Source organism: Podarcis liolepis, assembly GCF_965112155.1.
Source record: "Podarcis liolepis genome assembly, chromosome: 16".
Lineage (NCBI taxonomy): Eukaryota > Metazoa > Chordata > Lepidosauria > Squamata > Lacertidae > Podarcis > Podarcis liolepis.
The window spans coordinates 44,010,548-44,030,487 of record NC_139567.1 but is presented as its reverse complement, the minus strand read 5'-3'; the positions used below and the strand labels follow the sequence as shown (position 1 = coordinate 44,030,487).

At 49.0% G+C, this 19,940-nt stretch overlaps 2 protein-coding genes across 5 annotated transcripts in view; both read right to left on the bottom strand.

The window, feature by feature from the left end:
- FLOT2 (flotillin 2) overlaps nt 1-12,106 on the bottom strand; it is a 26,717-nt gene extending 14,611 nt beyond the window's left edge. The window contains exons 1-2 of one of the 3 annotated variants that reach the window (XM_083480315.1): nt 11,910-12,106; nt 1,901-1,982 (exon numbers count right to left, since the gene is read on the bottom strand). In XM_083480315.1, coding sequence (XP_083336441.1) covers nt 1,901-1,982; nt 11,910-11,958 — 131 coding nt within the window. In that variant the 5' untranslated portion in view covers nt 11,959-12,106. The remainder of the gene's footprint in view (nt 1-1,900; nt 1,983-11,909) is intronic. The other 2 variants (XM_083480316.1, XM_083480317.1) reach the window with 2 other exon arrangements.
- A 385-nt stretch (nt 12,107-12,491) lies between these two features.
- LOC310695651 (dehydrogenase/reductase SDR family member 13-like) lies at nt 12,492-19,425 on the bottom strand. Of its 2 annotated transcripts, none has more exons than XM_083480321.1 (5): nt 18,867-19,425; nt 17,971-18,089; nt 17,060-17,183; nt 15,777-16,088; nt 12,492-15,240 (listed from the first exon to the last, which is right to left on the bottom strand). In XM_083480321.1, exons 1-5 carry the CDS (start codon nt 18,997-18,999, stop codon nt 14,978-14,980), a joined length of 951 nt encoding a protein of 316 aa, XP_083336447.1. In that variant the 5' UTR covers nt 19,000-19,425; the 3' UTR covers nt 12,492-14,977. The 2 variants fall into 2 exon arrangements, with proteins under 2 accessions (XP_083336447.1, XP_083336448.1); XM_083480322.1 differs by lacking the exon at nt 18,867-19,425 and adding an exon at nt 18,438-18,486.
- Between the last annotated feature and the right edge of the window lie 515 nt (nt 19,426-19,940).

The following is a 19,940-nucleotide window of genomic DNA, read 5'->3' as shown; positions in this document are numbered from 1 at the left end:
CATTTAAATTTGATGAACATTTGAATTTGTATGTATTTCAACTATATGTAATAACCTTTTTTCTATTTTGGTTTGACCTTATTCTTAGCAATTCTATGCCCTTGGCCATACAGTGTTTTGTTTTGTTTTTCTTTTTTTAACAGAAAGTATCTTTAATGCTTTATACACTTGAAGTACCTTTATACACTTAAAATTCTGTGAGGTGGGCTTGCTTTAAACAGTTGACATTTCTATATTTTTATTTAGTGCCAGTAAATAAATGAAGTTTTTGCAGTGCCATTCAATGGTACAAGGTGCCACTTACCAGAGATTGACATACTGAAATATATTATCATATAATAATACATTTAATGTTAATGGATTCTTTTTATATGTATGCATATAGTTTTGTTTATCAACTATATTAGCTAATTATACCATTTTCAATTATTAAAATTATATCATTTTCAATGCATTAAAATGAATATTCTCCTATTTTAAATGAGTGTTCTCTAATATTCTCATTAATCAATAATATTCTCCAAAAGATTATTCCCGAGAGTTTAACATCACTACATGGGCCTTGAACAACACTAGTGTGTCCAAGCCTGTGGTTTGGGGGGCATTTGAATCATGTCAAGGTTACAAATTTAAGCTGGTCTCAAGGACAGTTTTCTTTTTTTTGCCAAAATGGTCCAAAGGAAATGGATCCAAGAAACGGCAGCTCTGTGATACGAACTACCTGACAAATCAATTTCCTGGATTATAGGGAGGTGGAGGGAGAAGGAAAGGAACCATGACAGCAAATCAGCGCTCAGATCTGCTGCAGGGTGAATGTGCCTCAAATGTGGCAGCTTTAAAATATTAACAAAATGCCCCACAACTACCATAATGGAGTGGATCGCTGGGGAAAAGTTCTGGGGGTTGCAGGCCTCAGTGTGTATGAAATAAATCCTTTCTGGCTGAGTTTGGAGATTGTATGTCCCTATACATGTTCGCAAAATAGATATGATGTCTCCCATTCATTACTTTTATCATTAAGACCAAAGCGCCCCTGAACTGGAGAAGACGTGTGAGTAAAGGCACCGTTGACCAGAGGCAACAGACCATCTGTCACAATGCTGCCCCTTTCAGGGTTAAAGGAGAGGGGGTTTTTTTGGAAGGGGGCTATTAGTTTAACAGCAAAAAGTGTTTGCATAAAGGTTCTGAACCTCTCTGCCTGAAATCAGTTGCTCCAGAGGCTTTTCACTATTCCTCGTTGGGAGGAGAGAAGGGGCTGCTTCAGGCAGCAGATGGGCATAAGAACATAAGAAGAGCCTTGCGGGATCAGGCCCATGGCCCATCTAAAACAGCATCCTGTTCTCACAGGGGCCAACCAGTTTCTAGTAGGAAACCCACAAGCAGAACTCCGGGTCCAAGAACACTCCTGCAGCTGGTATTCAGAAGCACGGAAGTGACAGAAGGGCATTGGAAGGGAGAACAGTGTTCGTTCCCCCTGCGGTGGAGAATGATACGCAGGAAGACGCCTTATACTGAGTGAGACGACTGGTCAGTATTGTCTACACTGACCAGTAGACTCTTCAAGGTTTCAGGCAGAGCGTCTGTCCCATTCCTGGAGTTCCCCAGAATTGAACCTGGGACCCGCAAAGCATATGCTCTACCGCTGAGCTATGGGCCTTCCCCAAATGTTATCACCCTGTCGCCTGGCCAGCTTTAACCAAGGGGACGCTACCTCGCCCTTCGCCCTGCAGCAACTCAACTTAGAGGGAGGGGAGCCCTCGGAAGATGGGGGTCTTCGGGAGTCACGAGGAGCCACTTGATACAGGAGCATGTGGGAAAGCAGCACAGTCACATCTAGCTGGGCCCTGACACAAAGCCGCCTGCCCCCCTCCCCCAGCGATGAGGGTGCTCCCCTCCTTACCTCTGCGTGTCAGAGATGCACCACCAGGCCCAGGCCCAGCCCCCGTAGACATACTGCTTCTCGTCCGACCCGCAGCAGCCACCTGCAGAGGAAGCAGAGAGAGCAGTTGGGAACGGGCGCGTTATTTCGTCTATTAAGGATGGCCACCGTTCCAAAGGAGAGGCGTTTCCAGGGCAATCAGCAAAGTAGTGAAAAGCTAAAGGCAATGGTATGACCCATATGACGACCACAGAGCCCGGATATGTCAAACTGCTGCACACCCGCTCGCCTGTTTAAACCCTGCCTCCATTTCTGTTCCCTTCCATCTGCCTGCATTTCCAGATTGTAAGCATCTCTTTCTTGGTAAATCGAAAAGGGCGTAAGGAGAGCTTGAGAGATCAGGCCAATGGACCCGCTAGTCCAGGATCCTGTCCTCACAGTGGTCCAAAGAGATGCCCCGGTGGGAAGTCTGCAAGAGGACTTGAGCACAACAGAGTCCTCTCCCTTGCTGTTCTAAGATTCTAGTCCTCATGATCATAAATAAAGGAGTGGTTTAATTAGGAAAATAGGAAGCCGCCTTTTGGGAAGCCAGTCCAATTGGTCCATGGAAGGTGGTGGACTCTCCCTCACTGGAGGTTTTTGAACACAGGTTGGAGGGTCATCTATCAAGGATGCTTTAGCTAGGATTCCTGCATTGCAGGGGGTTGGACTAGATGACCTCTGGTGTTCCTTCCAACTCTATGATTCTAGGACACCAGCACCAGAGTTCTCTGCCCTCCTGCAGTTTCCAGCAACTGATATTCAGAAGCATTGCAGTCTCCAGTTGTGGAGACAGGGCACTCAGGCTAATAGCCATCTAGCCCTCTCCCCCATGGATCTGTCCAACCACCTTTTAAAGTCATCCGAGTTTGTGGCCAACGCTGTTTTTCACAGCTGTGAACTATGTGCTGTGTGAAGAAGCCCTTTCTTTTCTCCGTCCTGAATCTTTCAACATTCAGCTTCATGGGATGCCCACAAGTTCCAGTCTTAGAAGGGAGAAAAGCTCTTCTCTATCTACTTCCTCTCTGCTGGGCATAATTCAATAAAATATAATTGCAAAGGAAGAGTATACATGAGTAGCCAACAGTTGCAGGGAGAAGGTCAGGCAGCCAAAGCTCAGAATGAGCTCAGGCTTGCAAGAGAGGTTGAAAATAATAACGAAAGGTTTCATCAGCTATGTCTGAAGCAAGAGGAACAGCAGGCAAGCGGTAGCTCCTCCGCATGCAGAAGATGGAAAAAAGCTATTGGGTGAAGGCGGAACAGTTCAGCACCTACTTTGCCTCTGTCTACACCCAAAAGGAAAGCAGTGCCCAATCTGGGGGTAACAGAATAAACAATGGAAGGAGGGAGCTGCAGCCCACGACAGGAAAATAGGTAGTGAGGGAAGACCTAGCTACTTTAAATGAATTCAAATCTCCAGGCCCTGAGGAGCTGCGCCTAATGATACTAAAGGAGCGGGCAGGTATAATCTCAGAGCCTCTTTCTATAATATTTGAGAATTCTTGGGGAATTATCCCTGTAGATTGGAGGGGGGCAACTGCTGTCTCCATCATCCAAAGAGAGAGGAGCCATCCCAGTTGTAAAGGCTGGGTTCCAGGAGCCTCTGGGGCACAGATAATTAAGCAGTGGGTGTGTGACCACTTAGAAAATGGTGCAGCAAGAGTTGCTCACAGACAAGTCATCCAGATAAATTTCTTTCTTTTTTTTAAACTTTAAACTTCTCTGTTGGGGGGGGGTGCACAACTGCCTGCAACTGCCCTTCATTTTCTCATTGTCTCGGCAGCCATAGGAGAAACTTGCTTTCCACTTTTTAAAATAAATAAATAAATAAATAAATTTAAAAGCAAGTTCTCAGAACTTCAGAAATAGCCGTATGCAGCTTAATGGATAAGAAACAGGAGCAGGTGGGGGCTGGCACCATGGGACACTCCCCCCTCTATCACACACACTCCCACCCAGGCCCAGTGCAATTTCCTGCTGCAGCTGTGCAGGAAAGATTAAATCAGGAGAGGGAGCCAAGAGATCACCTATGACCAAATTGGTGCAGAGCCATTCAGAAGCTCTCCTCCTCCTCCTCCTCCTCTGGCAGGCAGGCAGGGAACTGGGCCAGTTCCCATTCCTCTGCGCGTGACCCACGCCTGTGACTTTCTCAACCTCAGGGCTCTGCCAACTGTGTTTTGAAGCACACCGCCCTCAGCAGACGGCCCCCCACAGCTCAGGAAGATTTTGGAAGCAGAGGAGGAAGGAAGCATTCCGGTCCCTACCCAGCCCAGAAGGAGCTTTTATTAGGTCATTTGATTGGAAAACGAATATTGTATTCCCCCCGCCTTTCCACTCCTGCACTTCCGTCAAATCTCCAACTCCTTGAACGCCTTTGTGAATCAATTCTGCCCAATCGTTCAGATTGATTGCAGTCGTCTCTCAGAGGAAAACCGAAATAAAATATCTTCTGAACAAGCAAGGAAACCAACGGCAAACAGTGAACACCCTGTCCCTTCAGAGCTGTTTGGAATTAACACACCCCTCAACAGGGAGCTAAGAATTATCCCGGAGGATTCAGCCCAGAAGCACCCGGGTGCTTTAAGAGTCTGAATGCCAATAACCCACCGTGGCAACAGAAGGGGCCTGGAAGAACCAGTGGTTTCACAGCAAGCCTGCCTGCTCTCAGGGACTGCAGGATCCAGTAAAGGGGACCTAGAACTTTCCAAATCGCCGAGAAAAATCCAAAAACTCCACTGGGCCTCCAAGATGTCAGTGCCAGGGTGCCTGTGGTGCATGAGAGAGTTGCCAGTGGCATCTCCAGGAAGGAGACCCCATGTCTGAAACCCTGGAGAGCTGCTGCTAGTCAGTGTAGGCTATACTGAGCGAGAGGGACGTGTGGCCTAGCTCAAGAGCTACTCAGAAACATGAGGACTGGAGTCTTACTTTAGGGGAATGGCTTGTGCAGCTCAGCGGCAGATCACCTGCAGAAGCTCCAAAGTTCAATCCCCGGTGACATCTCCAGGCAGGGTTCGGAATGGACCCTGCCCGGAACCCTGGAGAGCCACTGCTGCCAGCCAGTGTAGACAACACTGAGGTAGGTGGGCCAAAGGTCTGACTCAAGAGAGGGCAGCTTCCTCAGTTGCTCATTAACCAGCCACTTTCCTTCAGCACCCACCACTCTGGAGCTCCCCTTGGCTGTTCATTGACTTGCAAACCCCCCCCCCTCCATTGCCAAATGCAGCCCTGCAGGCAAGAACTTCATCTCAGAAGCAGGGGTGGGGGCTAGTTCAGAAGGCGAAAGCAGCCAGAATTCAGGTGGGCTGGTTATTCCTCCACCCCAAAGCAGAAAATCTTGCTGGGGGGTGTAGTTGCAAATGATGATGCTATTTTGGGGAGGGGAGGGAGGTGGAGAGGAAAGGAGGACTGGCACTGAGAAAGGCCGGCCAGCCACACCCGCTGCTGTTTTCCTCATTCTGCCTCAGGGAGGTCCCTGCTGGCTGTGTAATCAGATTTGCTCAGATGGAAGGAAAAGTGCAGCCAGCAGGCGAGATCCTGGGAGACAACGTTAGAAACGGAGATATGAAAGCGAGGGGCTAAATGGCACCTTAAACCGAGGTTATGGGCGCAACAACGGAATGTCTAGGTGTACTTTTTAATAACAAGAATACAAAGCTGAAAATGAATGAACTGCAGCTAAAATATTTTGTTCATTTTTCACATGGTCTAGTCCAGGGGTCTGCAACCTTTAAGACAAAAAGAGCCACTTGGACCCGTTTCCGAAGAAAAAAAAACTGGGAGCCGCAAAACCATTGCGACATTTAAAACAAATATATCTGTCAGCGGGCGGAAAGGTGGCGTTGGGACGGTGCGTGACTAACGCACGCACCGCCCCCATGCGATGTCACAGCCAGTACAGCGCTCGCCACAGTGGGGAGTGTCGGGGCGCACAATGCGCCTCCTCCCCTCGCTAGTATCCGCCCCGGAGCCGCAGCAAAGGTGTAAAAGAGCCACATGCGGCTCCGGAGCCGCGGGTTGCAGACCCCTGGTCTAGTCCTTCCCCTGCCCCCCCTAATATTCTTAAGAGGGTCTCTTCTCCAGCCTTCAGAGAGTAGCTGGAAGTGGGGAGGCAGAAAAAGGTCCTCCTTTCCTTCCACTCCACAGTTTTAACCTGAAATCTTAGGTGCAGTACTGCGCCCAGAGTTCAGGAACCCTCCCCTAGACAAGGGACCACCATAAGCAGATCATCCCAGTTCCTTTGCCATTTTGGAGCACTGATGAGGCATGCACTCTCTCTCTCTCTACTGAAGTTTGTATAAATTCAAAAGGACTTTGCAGCTCGCTCTCTGTTTGTTTTTTAAAGAGTCACACACAAGCACAGCAAGGTCCACATTCACAGAAGGTTGACTAACTTCCTTATGGAAAGACATTCTGGATTTTTAAATAAAAAATATACCTTTAAATCTGTGAATATTCACAGGAGAACTATGACTGCGACTGTGACTTTCACATACGATGAAACACTTGAGACCATGTACATTTTTCTTTATTATGAGCTTATGGGGTCCTTCTTATATCCTTTTCTTTTGTATTGTTTTGTTTTGCAATTCTCTGTTTCCCTTATCCACTTTACAGGTATTTGTACACATTTTCCTATATTACAAAACTGTACTAATACACACACACACACACACACACACACACACACACACTTTGTGATATATCTAGTATACAGTATTGTGATGCTTAGCTGGTCAGATATCGCCCAGCCCTAGACCTTCTTACGAAATGCAACTTTGAAAACTCTTCTCAAACAGGGTGACAGTAAAGGCTTAGTTGTAAACCTACTCATACTAAACTGGCACGGTGGTGGAATCTGGGGCTACACAAGAGGAGGGGGGTGACCCGCTTGTGATCTTCCAGAGGCACCTGAACAGCTGCTGGAAAGAACAAAGCATGCAGCAAGAAGCCAGTTTCACCTCCTGGGTTGAAAATACTACTTCTCCTAATTACATGCAGCTCGACATGTAAAGGAAGCAGAGCACGGCTTGGAGAGGACAGTTTCCCCCCCTGCCTAGAGAGCTCTCCCAAACGGGGGTGGGGGGCGTGGAGAAGGGAAGAAGAGCAAAACAGAGGCTGCTCCTCCCTCTCTGCTGCTAAGTCTTGGCAAAAGGAATCCTGATTCCCGAAAAGATAGCAGCTGTTGGAAAGGAGCCCACCTCTCTCCAGAGAAAGGCTGTTGCACAACGGCCTGTCCTTCCTTACAGGCTAACGGGAATTTTTGCAACAGGCTGCCTGCACAGACGCAAAGTGGGTCACGGGTTCATCCATCTAATCTCATTTAGACAGAGAAATAAGACAGGCAGTGCTCATGCCACATCTCTGGGCAACTGCAGGCTGGTGTGCCAGTTTAAAGGCTAGCCGGCAATTTTGGCAAACAGTCCCTAAGCCACCAGCAGAGGCACAACCCACACCTCAACAAAAGCAGCAAAGCAAACACAGATTGTTTGCTTGGGAGTTAAAATAGAACAAGGCAGCACGAACAGTCCAGCTGCCAGGTTATCGTGGAGTTGTCTCGGGGGCTCGACATTCCCTGCAAACATCGGAAAATGCTGGACACACACACACACACACACACTCCACTGCAAGACTTCACGCCATAGGTGGGCTGCAGATTAGTAAGGGGGCCTCAGTTTAAACCTAGTCCAGCCTGCCACAAAAACTTGCTGGGGAAGCCATTCCCTGTCACGGAAGGAAGCAATTATTCCATCCTAATAGGTTAGTTAGGGAAGTGGGTGGCGCTGTGGGTTAAACCACAGAGCCTAGGACTTGCCGATCAGAAGGTCGGCGGTTCGAATCCCCGCGACGGGGTGAGCTCCCGTTGCTCGGTCCCTGCTCCTGCCAACCTAGCAGTTCGAAAGCACGTCAAAAGTGCAAGTAGATAAATAGTTACCGCTCTGGTGGGAAGGTAAGCGGCGTTTCCGTGCGCTGCTCTGGTTCGCCAGAAGCGGCTTAGTCCTGCTGGCACATGACCAGGAAGCTGTCTGCGGACAAACGCCGGCTCCCTCGGCCTATAGAGCGAGATGAGCGCCGCAACCCCAGAGTCGGTCACGACTGGACCTAATGGTCAGGGGTCCCTTTACCTTTAATAGGTTAGTTAGTACCTTGTCAGCACTGGGTGAATGCAACTCTCACTCTGATTATGATGCTTTGGGGTAGGATTTAAACAAGCAAAAATCCTCCAGAAATCTTTCCCTGGTAACAGTTCTCCTGGCGCCACTTGCTAGTTAGGTGTGAGTTTTTTTATATTCATTCATTATACCACTGGATTTCTTGAGGAAGAGGTGCCTGGGGCCCAGCCCTGGCCGGAAGCCGCAGGACTCCCGTAGCGGAGTCATGGGGCCTTATCCAAGATACGGAGTGCCAGGAGGTGGTTACTCAAATCAGAGGCATGTTGATTACTTCATGTCCTCATTGCAGAGAGAGGGCAGGGTGGGATGACTCTGGCGCTGGAAGAAGATTCGGGGGTTTCGATTTGATTAAGTCTTCTGCTCGCAAGGCTCCAGGGCCTCCTGACACGCACAGGAACACAGCCTGCATTCATCTGCTGCTGGACACGGACCAATCCTGCAGTGCTAAGAACGCTTCCCATTTCAAAAAGTGCCCAGAAAGCAGATGGGAAATGCTGCTCCAGTAACACCATAGACCCTTGGACCACCCTTTTCTCCTATCGAGGGCAGGCTGGCAAAACAACTTGTGAACACAGATTTCCTGCCTGCCACAAGACTGGGGGAGGAGGAGGGGGAAATCCAGGACTGATCACGCCTCTTGAGGGCTGGTAGCATGCAGACAACGCAAATGTATGCTAGTAGGCCTGTACAAATTCACACAAGATAACTGGGGTTAGCCTTGTTACTCCTACGCTGGAAAATACCAGCTAATAATAATAATAATTTAAACAAACACTAATTTTATTATCCATCTGGGTTTCCCAACCAACCTGGGCAGCTTCCAGCACATATAAAAAGATAACAAAATGTCAAACATTGAAAACGTCCTGATACAGGGCTGCCTTCAGATGTCTTCTAAAAGTTGTGTAGTTCTTTAGCTCCTCTGCATTTGACAGGAGGGCATTCCACAGGGTAGATGCCACTACCGAGAAGCCCCTCTGCCTGGTTCCCTGCACCTTCACTTCTTGCAGGGAGGGAACTGTTAGAAGGCCCTTGGAGTTGGACCTCAGTGTCCAGGCTGAATGATGGGGGTGGAGATGCTCCTTCAGGTATAATGAAGTTTAAGAGGAGTGCAATTATAAAGCATCAAATTAAACAGGTATTTGTACAGCCTAAAGTTTTATTTTCCATGTGAAAGAGGCTACTAGTGGGAAGTTGATGCTCTGCAGGCATATGTGAAATGAGGGAAGCCTCTGGGTCATGAACTCACAGAGCAGCTACTCGACTCTCAGTCCCCACGTCTACAATTTGGGAGAATTGTACTGCTCTACATTACAGAACTGTTGGGAGAATTACAAGGACTACATACATGTGGTTTGAGTGCTCTGGAACATGGTATATAAAATGCTAATCCCACTCTGTTCCCGTCCGAAGTCTAGGCAGGGCTGGGGTTCTCCCTGCCTATCAGAACTTCCAAGCAGGGAAGGAAGGACAGTAGCTCAACAGCAGAGCACCTGCTTTGCCTGGAGAAGGTCCCGGGTTCAATCCCCTGATTCTCCAGTTAAAAACATACCAGGGAGCAGAGAGAGTGGAAGATCCGCAGTTGCCCAAGACCCTGGAAGAGCCGCTGCCAGTCAGAGTAGACAACACTAGGCAGAGGATTAGTGGCTTGACTCAGTGGGCAGATCCTCATCTGCAGAGGCTGGATGGCCCTCTGCCAGGGATTCTTTAGCTCTGATTCCTGCACTGCAAGGGGTTGGACTAGATGACCCTCGGGGTCCCTTCCACCTCTACAATTCTGTGATTCCGTGTCTGTAACAGGATTAACCTGCACAGCCAAGGTTCATGGAAGACACACTCTGCCCATGTTCATGTTATATTCCATATTTTCTTTGCAGACCACTCGAGGCCATTTCCTTCCCAAACAGAAAAAAGCAGGAGGGTGTGGTGGTTATTAAGAGCGCTATGTTTTCCCCAGAATGATTTTCCATCTACTGCAGTAGCTTTGGCTACACTGAGACAGTAATAAAAGGGAGAATAGAGGCTCTCAAGGGAGGTGAAGGCTCCCATCACCAACACACACACACCCTGACCGCTTTTACGAGCTGAACTGGCCTCTTCCAATTGTAATCACAGCAGCTCACACCTTCTTTTTCCTGAAAATAACTTACTGGGCTACAAATCACGTATTTTGCCTTGGAAGTGTGTTCCTGTAAAGCTCAGATACTTGGCAGAGAACACATTCAGAGGCAACCCCACCCTATTAACTGTAATATCATACCAAACCGCGGTTATGGAAAATGGTAAGTGGGTTGCAGGATCCTCATGAACCAGGAAGAAAACATTTCAGGAGATGCACAAATACAATCAATCTAAGTTGCATTTTCATACAACTGTTTCCCATCAAGCAAAAGCACCTGCCCACTTTAATATGCCTCAGATGAAAACAGGAAGCATTCAGCACCATTTTCTTAAGAGAAGTTCAAATCACTGAGAAATGGATCCCTAACTAATTTTGCAGTTTGTGTCAGGAGCGGATGGGAGCTTACCTGAATGCAAACCAGCTAATGCTCAGTCCAAGCGCTATAGATCCCATGGGACACATTGTGTCACTGTTGTGATTATTATTCATAAACAAAAACCCAAGGCCTTATGGCAAGCTTCGTGCTGTACAAGGTGGGTTGTGTGTGTGATATTATTAATATTAATGCTAATTTCAAATTTCTAAAGAACTGTACACTTTTTTAAAGACAGAGACCAAGTGGCAGGGAAAATATGTGTGCATGTTTTCCAGAGACACAGGCTGTGTTCATTTTTGTTGCAGCAAAACCAGCAAATAATCTTATGCCATAATAAGAGTTGTTGGTCTTTAAGGTGCCACAAACAAGACTTGTGTGTAGGTTGTGGGTTGTTTTTCTTCTTCTCCATATTAGGCGGTATATAAATGCCACAAATGGTGTCTCCCTGTGTTAAAGGAGACCTCTGCATACTTTTGTGTTTATGTACATGAGTATATATTTATGTGGAGGGGTGTACAAGAGAGAAATATATTTGTATATGTGAATAGCACACTTTCTGTGGCTGCTTACATAGAATATATACGATATAAATAAATGTGCACAGGAGAGATGTGATATACCTATAGGTGCATGATATATATGTCTGTGAATGTGTGCAGTACGTGTAAGAGAGATATCAGTGTGTGTCTGTAAGAAAGATGTGTTTGCAATGTGTGTGCAGGCGTAAGAGAGAGCTCCGTGTGTATGCGCGCTATGTTGTTTGCATAAGCAATCTCTGCGTGTGTTCCGTAGGTGGGTGCAGAAGAGAAATCTCTGTGCAAACGCGTGCTGTGCTGTTGGCGCGCGAGAGATCCGTGTGTGCCGTCTACCCATCCGTGGGCAGGCGTGGGAAAAATCTACGTGCGCGTGCCCTCGCTGTGCGAGAGACACCTGCGCATTTGTACATGCTGTGCCCTTTGTGTAACAGGGAGATCTCCGTGTGCCTGGGATGGATGCGCGTGTGTGCTTGTGCAAGAGCAATCTCTGCGTACCTGTCCGCTCCCGTGTCAGAGAGCGCTGTGTGCATGCAGGCATACACGTGTACGTGTGTGTCTGTGTGTGTGTCCTACATGTGTCCCTACAGAGGGGAGGGATAAAGCCCCCCCCAATTCAAGGAGGAAGACCCCCCCCCCCGGGAGGGAAGGAGGAAGGAGAACAGCAGGAAGGAGGAAGAAGAGGGCGAGGCAGACGACGAGCTGCGGAGGGAGGGGGGGCCTCAGCGTCCCTCCCCCCCTTGAGGAAAACAAGCCCCCCCTCACGCTCCCCCCCCCTCGGTCTCCTTACCTGACACGACGAGGGCCTCGTTGGGCCCCACCGTGTGGCAGTTGCCCATGGCGACTCGACCCCGACAACGCCAAGCAGCAGCCCGCCCCCTCCCACCGACCACCACCACCACCACGGCGCACGCGCACTGCGCTCCGCCCGATTAACGGGTCGGGGGGAATGGCACCGCCTCCTTCCTCGGCTCCTCCCCCGCCCCCGAAGGCTCCGCCCACAGGAAGCGCGTCCGAGGCGGGGGGGGAGAGGGAGAGTGGGCGGGAAAAGGAAAGAGCGGGAAAGGGGAGCGGAGGGAGGAGGAGGAAGAGGGAGGAGCCGCCTCCGTTTCCTCCGCCTTCGCCTCAGGCCGCCATTTTGGGCGGAGGAGGAAAGTGTGAGGGGAGAACAAGAAAGGGATAAAATAAAGGGCGCCCCTCCCATCTTCCCCAGAACACGCGCCCTTTGTGAACACGCGTCGCGTTGTTTGGTTTTCGTTATGTGTTTTCGCGTTTTCACACACGAGATCCTCCTGCAGAGAAGGGCAGTGTATAAATTCAATAAACAAAACCTTCAGAACTCGGAAAAAAAATTACTATCCAGACGGGGCACAATAAAAAAATAAATGATTTATTATTGTTGTTGTTATTAACACACCACACACTCCAGGTCCCAGGTGGGGTACAATCAATCAATCAATTAATGATGGTAAATATTCTTCCTGATTCTTGTTTAGTAGCCCTTCACCCCAAGGTCCCAGGGTTGGGTACATTTAAAGTATAATATAAAAACAGTTTTAAAAGCAGCTTGCCATTGCAGAATCAAGGAAGGTCCTAAGATCCTACATCTGAATGGTCCTCCTTGTCTTTTAAGGGCATCTTCCCATTTGTCTCCTCTCTCCCTGCATATATTTATTCTGTGATTAGCAAGTTTTTCTGCCTCCGTTTTTTCAAAAGACCATCCTCGAGACCCGGCCCCCCAGCCCAACATAAGTGGCCCCTCAGCCACTCCAGTCTTGCCCAGCTGGCCTCAAAATTACAGCGGCCACATTATGCTTTCCCCCCACTTGCTAAGAAAAGCGTATTTTAAGGTGGCAGCTCCTACAATTTGGACTCCAGCCGCCTTTGCTCTTTTTTTAAAGTCTCTGCTAAAGACATTTCTGTCTGGGGAAGCCTATCCAGACACACAAACAAGCTGCCATCTGTTCTAATTATTGCTAATATTGTTTTAGGTTCTAAAAAAGATTTCACTGATAATTTTGCTGTTTTGTTCTTTTTCTGGTGGTTTAGTCAGGTGGCATATAAACATCGTGGGGAGTGAACCTAAATCGAGTTTAATTTTTAACATTTTAGCTTCTGCCACAATCAGCTGCTCTGATAAAAATGAAAGAATTGAGCAGAGATTTCTGCATTCCAGGGGGTTGGACTGGATGACTCGCGAGGTCCCTTTGATATAGGAATTGGAGACCCCAGGTGTACATTTTTATTATTTTAATAATGTTTCAGTGTTTCGCTTTAATTGCATTTACCCTTTCAGAATGCATTAGACTTTATCTTTGTGTGTCTTCTCCTAAGATGCTCTCCTCTCTCTCCTTATCTACTCCTGAAAATCGTACTAATGGCAGGAGGATGTTTTAGCACCAGAGAGAGAATCAGCTATCCTTGAAGCTATCTGAGACTCGGGAAGAGGATTTTATGATGCTCTTCCCTCTCACTGAAGGCTAAGCTGCCAGGGTGACACTGGATATCCGAGACCTGAAATGGTCAAATGGCCTGGGCACATCAGGGCCACTCCAAAGCGACGGCAGGGGTGAAGATGCCAGCATGAAGCCGTGCATGCTTTACTTCTCATGACCTGTAATCTTTCCTGACGTATGTTTAAGGATGTCTTAGGACTTTTGGTTTGCTATGTTTGAACTATTGAATTGCCTCAGGGCAGACCTTCTCAACTGGCACATTGAGTCGAGTGAGCTCTGTCCTATTTGCAATAGCTATAATAAAACTGGGTCCCTAAATCTGGATGCTGGACTTGGAAATAGTTTCCTTGGTTCTGTGGTTTATGCAAAAGGTGGTTGTTCCTCACCTGGGTAACAAATAAAGTGGTGCAGAGGTGAATTCTTACCGTACCTTCTAAGGCTATGATATTGCCAAGATGGTGGGTTCTGGAGTTTTGAGACTGGAGGGATGCTCAGAAAGTCTTCAGTTGCTGCAGCTCAGTTATAAATGCTACTATTATTGGTGAGCGCGGCACTTTAAGTCACTTATTAGCAATCCTGGCTTTCATCCTTGTACTTACATTATATATTGCCTACACTGACTGGCAGCAGGGGCTCTCTCCAGTTTTTCACACAGGAAGTCTCTCCCAGCCTGAAGATGAAACCTGGGACCTTTCACATGCAAACCAGGTGCTCTGTACTACTGCTGTGTGACACAAAATGCCCTTCTTTTACCTGAGAGCAGCGGCCAATCAGAGTAGATTGGACTATATGGACGAAGAGTTTTACCTAAGATAAGGTAGCTTCCTTCCCATGTTCCTATCACGCAGCTATTTAGATATCACTAAGTGTTGATTGGTGCCTTCCATTATTATTGCTGTTTCAGGCACGTGGTGGTTTACAAAAATTGGGTGTCTCCCTTTCTCTGCAACATAGGGGAATGCAGGAATCTGAGCTAAAGCGTCCATGACAGATGCCATCCAAGCTCTGTTTAAATCCGAAACCTTACATGTCAAGATTGACAGACAGGTTTGTTGACACTGCAATGTTTGGAACTATTTCAACAATGGTTGATGCCATGCTGACTGCTGCTGATGCACTAAGATCAAGATCCCTGCATCTTCCTCAGTGAAAGGCCCAAGGCATCTATCGCCATCTGATGCCCTAAGACACCATCCAAGTCCTATCTACTGGCCAGCTATCATTCAAAGATGCCTCCAGTTTACGAAAATGAGAAGTGCTGCTTTAGGACAGTGTTATTTCCCCTTTAGAACCCTGCCATGTGAGGCCACAATTTGACTTTAAAATTTTCCTCAATTTCATGGATGGTTCTGCACAGGCACCTGTTCTATGGAGGTGAGCCCTCTTTGAAAAACACCACAGCCTAGTTTGCCAGCCCCACCATCCTCTCGCTGACTTCCCAAAGTTTCTTGGCTACGGCATCATCCCGGGCATGTGGCTTGGGGTCATGCAGCCTGCAATCGGCAAAGTAGCGCCCGCTGTACTTCTCAATGCCTTCCTCAGTGGCACAGTAGATGGACGTCTGAGCTCCATTGGTCGTGTCTCGGAAGAAGAGCCAGCAGATGGGGAGGAAAAGAGGCTTCAGCCAAACCGAAATGTGACGGAAAAAATCTGATTTAACAAGCCCTGAAAGCAGAAAGATAGGAAAACATCAGTTGCCAGAACTGGATAGAATAAGAAGAGAGCCCAGCTGATGGACCAGACTTCAAAGGGGGTCCATCTAATTTAGTATCCACTTTTCCACTGTGGCCAACCAGATGCCCCTTTTTGCAGAACAGAACAGTCAACAGTCAGGAAAAATGGGAGCTGGAGTCTAATAACATCTAGAGGACCAATGGAAGCTGGCCCATTAGGGCAACCTCAGTCTGCTAATCAGACAGTCCCCATCTGCCACCCTTCCTGCTTACAACCAGCCCAGAGGGTGGTCCTGCCCATCAGCTCCCTTCTCTTCCATAGTCTCAGTGTTGACCCTTGTAAATCTCTGAAGGGATAAGGATGAGGATGGGGACAGAACCTGCAATTGACTCTGTCTCTGCCCTTCACTGGTTCTGGCTCTGTCTATTATTGGGCTCCCTGCTTTCTGCCCCTCCAGTCCCCCAAGGGCACCAGCCACCACTATAGAGGGTCCCAGGTTAAGGAGCTGAGCTGAACCTGCCACCCACCTGGATGGACCGCGTAGCAGGTAACGTTCGTCCCTTCCAGTCGATTGGCGAGCTCCCGGGTGTACAATATATTGGCCAGTTTGCTGTTGCAGTACGATTGGAACCCTGCCAAGTGCCCTTCCACTGGCTTGTGGATGTTCTGAAAGTCAATCTTCCCCGTTTGATGTGCTCTGGAAGCCACCACCACCACACGGCTGGGCGCACACTGCTTCATCCGCTCCAGGAGGAGGTGGGTCAGAAGGAAATGACTCAAGTGATTCACCTGGAACACCAAATTGAAGCCATCCTCACTTCGGCTTCCAGACCCGACACCTGCCAGAACACGAAGCTGGATTAAACAGGTGCAACGTGGAGGCAGGCCTTTTCACTGGTGGCTCCAGCCCTGTTGAAATATGAGTGGCCCCCATCACTATCATCTGCTGTCTCTTGAAGACACATCTGTTTGTGCAAGCATAGTCCATATAAGTTTAGCCCAGGGGCCGGCAAACTTTTTCAGCAGGGGGCTGGCCCATTGTCCCTCAGACCTTTGAGGGGCCAGACTATCTTTTGAAAAATATAGAGATGCATTTTAGATAAAAGGACACAGCATTCTATGGAAGAGCACCAGGCAGGCCCCACAAATAACCCAGAGATGCATTTTAAATAAAAGGACACATTCTACTTGGGTAAGCCACACCCCCCCATGACTCTCCCCTCCCTTCTCCACAGCACCGGACGAAGAAGAGTTTGGATTTGATATCCCGCTTTCTCACTGCCCAAAGGAGTCTCAAAGCGGCTAACATTCTCCTTTCCCTTCCTCCCCCACAACAAACACGCTGTGAGGTGAGTGGGGCTGAGAGACTTCATAGAAGTGTGACTGGCCCAAGGTCACCCAGCAGCTGCATGTGGAGGAGCGGAGACGCGAACCCCGTTCCCCAGATTACGAGTCCACCGCTCTTAACCACTACACCACACTGGCTCTCACTGGATGAGCCCTGGTGGCTGCTTACCTGTGTCTTGCGAGCAGCAGGGGCTGGCAGTGGCAGGACGATGAGCAGTGCGCGAAAGGGCTCTGGAGAGGGGCTGGCAGCAACAAAGCCCAAATTGAGCCTGCTTACAATGGCAGCCGCTCAAGCGCTAATGCTGCTGCTGCTGCTGGCACCAACAAAGCCCAGCCCACTTCCTCTCAGCCTCCAGAGTTTCAGGCAGGGGACATTCCCATTCCTACCTGGGGATGCCACTGGGGACTGAAAACCTTGGACCTTCTGCATGCAAAGCAGCTGTGCCCCTTCCCCAAATCTCACCTGCATTGTTGATGAGAATGTCAAGGCGGGGCTCAGTTTTCAAGAAAGCTGCTGCAAAAGCCCTCACTGACGAGAAGCTGGCCAAGTCCAGGCTCATGAAGAGAACTTCATTGTTCCCACTTTCCTGCCAACATTAATGGGGGGGGGGAATATGGTGGGGAACAGCATAAAGAATAAGCAATACATTCCTAAAACAAATGCAAAATACATAAATCAGTGAATTAGAGTAGCAGATCAATGGAGCTTATTCACCACCACCCCCATCCCAGAAAAAACAAGCGAGAATGGTGCATGGTGGGAAAACATCCTCCATGCACCTGCCCCAATGTTCTAATACCACTAGGGTAGACTTTTCTAACCTGGTGCCCTTCCAGATCCACTGGACTACAACTCCCATCAGCCCCAGACAGCTGCGTGATGCTGAGGCTGATGGGAGACTAGGTCCAAAACATCTGGAGTGCCAGGTTGGTGAATTCTTCTGGAAAGCTAGACCTCCCTCCTGCCAAGGAAGGAAGGGTCAGCTGTTCAGAATTAATTGGAACTCCCTGCTGACTGGTATCAGGCAGGTGCCTTCACTGTACTCTTTTCAGTGCCTGCTAAAAACACTATTGTGTAGACGAGCCTACCTGGAGGTTAGGAAAGTTGATGTGAGTCCCCCTGCCCAGTCTACTCTGATTTATTTTTATTTTATTGAAGTTTTACATTGTTACATTTTTCTTGCTAATAATTTTATTGATTTAGTTTTATTTGTAAACAGCTTTGAGGGTGTTTGGCTTTTTTAACAATCAAGTGGGGTATAAATTTTATGAAGTGAATATATTAGGCCACGTTTTTACAGTGAAATTGCTTTGGGAAGTGATTTTAAAATGGAATCATAAAGGCTGCCCTTTCAAAGGAAGCGGGTGGCTCACCCTCCTGATATCATAGACGGCAGATTCTCCTCGCCCTCTGTCACGGCAAGCCAGGATGACGCGGGCTCCCCTCCGGGCCAGATCCAGGGCCGTTGCCTTGCCAATCCCAGTGTTTCCACCTAGAAAAGTTCAAGGGGAAAATATAATTTGCTGGGGGTCTTGGCGGACCGCAGAACGATTTTTCTGGCAATAGTAATAATGAGCTATGCTAGATGCTGTATGGTTTTAACCGCATTTTCACTATATCCTTTATTTCTTACACGTTGCATTTTGTTGCATTATAATTTGATTTCCAGAGAGTTTGTGGTCAGAGGCAGTACATGCTTCTGAATGTCTGCTGCTGGAAACAGCAGGAGGGGAGAGTGGTGGTTGCGCTCAGGGATCTGCTTGCTGGACTAAGTGGGTCCCCGGTCTGATCCAGCTGAAGGCTCTTCTTAAGAGAACTCAGAATGCAATACAATACATACCAATACTGAATGCTATGGATGTGCTCTCTCTCATCTTCCACTACAAACCCTCAGACATGTCGCACACCACCTGAATAAAGCTCTGGAGCCCTCGGCCAGATGCTCTTGGACTACAATTCCCAGCATTCCCAATGCTGAGGAAACATGAGGGGTGGGCGGGCTGGAGTGCAGGCACACCTGGGGAAAGGTCACCGGTGCAACCCTATAATAGGTTTGCTGAGAAACATGCCCCATTGGCGCTCCAGGGAGCTTCCTTCTAAGTCAGCCTGCGCAGGATCGCAGCCGGGGAGATGCGCTCAGTCTCGCCTGAAGTTTTTTTTCCTGGGATCCCGAAGCAGGAAACCCCGAAGCGGGAGCTCCCGCAGACTCTCTTCGGACGCTCTAACCACTGCCCCACGCTGCCCCCCGTCTTCCGGGGGCGATTCTCACCCGTGATCAGCACCGTCTTGCCCCGCAGGCTGGTCTGGTTCTTGCACGTGGCCCCTTTGATGAAGTTGTAATAGAGCAAGGCGTAGAGGCCCAGCGCCAGCCCCACACCCGCCAGCGCCTCCGCCGCGGCCATCGCGCGCTGCTTGCGCCCGGAGCGCAAAAGGGAGGAGGAGGAGGAGGAGGGGGCGCCAGCAGCCTAGGCGCGCATCTTGCGCCCGCGATCGCCGGCTCCTCGGGAGACAGATTCCCAGCAGCCAGACGCGCCCCGGATCCTTCCTCTTTCTCCCGCAGACCCGTGCGCAACGCTGCGCGCCTGCCGCCCCTTGCGCTCCAAGGCGTGCTGGGAACGCTTGCAGAGATGCGCGTCACAGTCAGCGGTATCCCGGACCATGGGGGGGGGCGGGGTCAGAGCTCCGCCCCATCGCAAAGTCCTTTTCCCTGGCCCCGCCCCGCCAGGAGGGTCCAAAGATCCAGACCGGTCGCCTTGATCCGTTGCTGTCCTTCGTTACGCGCGCGTCCCATCCTCGGATAGATGGCACCCGCATGAGCGCAATTTCAGGGGCTCCCACTTGAATAAAATTTCGCGGGTGGGGGCGCATAACTGATCGCAAGACGTGACGCACAGTATATGCGAAAACAACCTATGGCTTAGGGCCCCACTCTCTTGGGGCCCCCAAAAAAATTGAAAGGGAAAAAAACCTGGATGTGCCTTTCCAAAAAATCAGATAAAAAATAAATAAAATAAAACCGACATACAGCAAGAGTATTTTGTGTTGTGTAGGCTCCTATGGTGTAAGTAATGGGCCCCGCCTGCTAGCCTGCACCCTAAAATATCACTGGTTTGCTCATTTCTATATCAATTACAGTGGTACCTCGGGATACGAATGGGATCCGTTCCGGAGCCATGTTCCCATCCTGAAGTGAACGTAACAAGCAACGGCGCGTCTGCGTGGGTCGCGTTTTGCCACTTCTGCGCATGCGCGTGACGTCATTTTAAGCGCCTGCGCATGCACGAGCGGCGAAACCTGGAAGTAACGCGCTCTGTTACTTCCGGGTTGCCGCAGAGCGCAACTC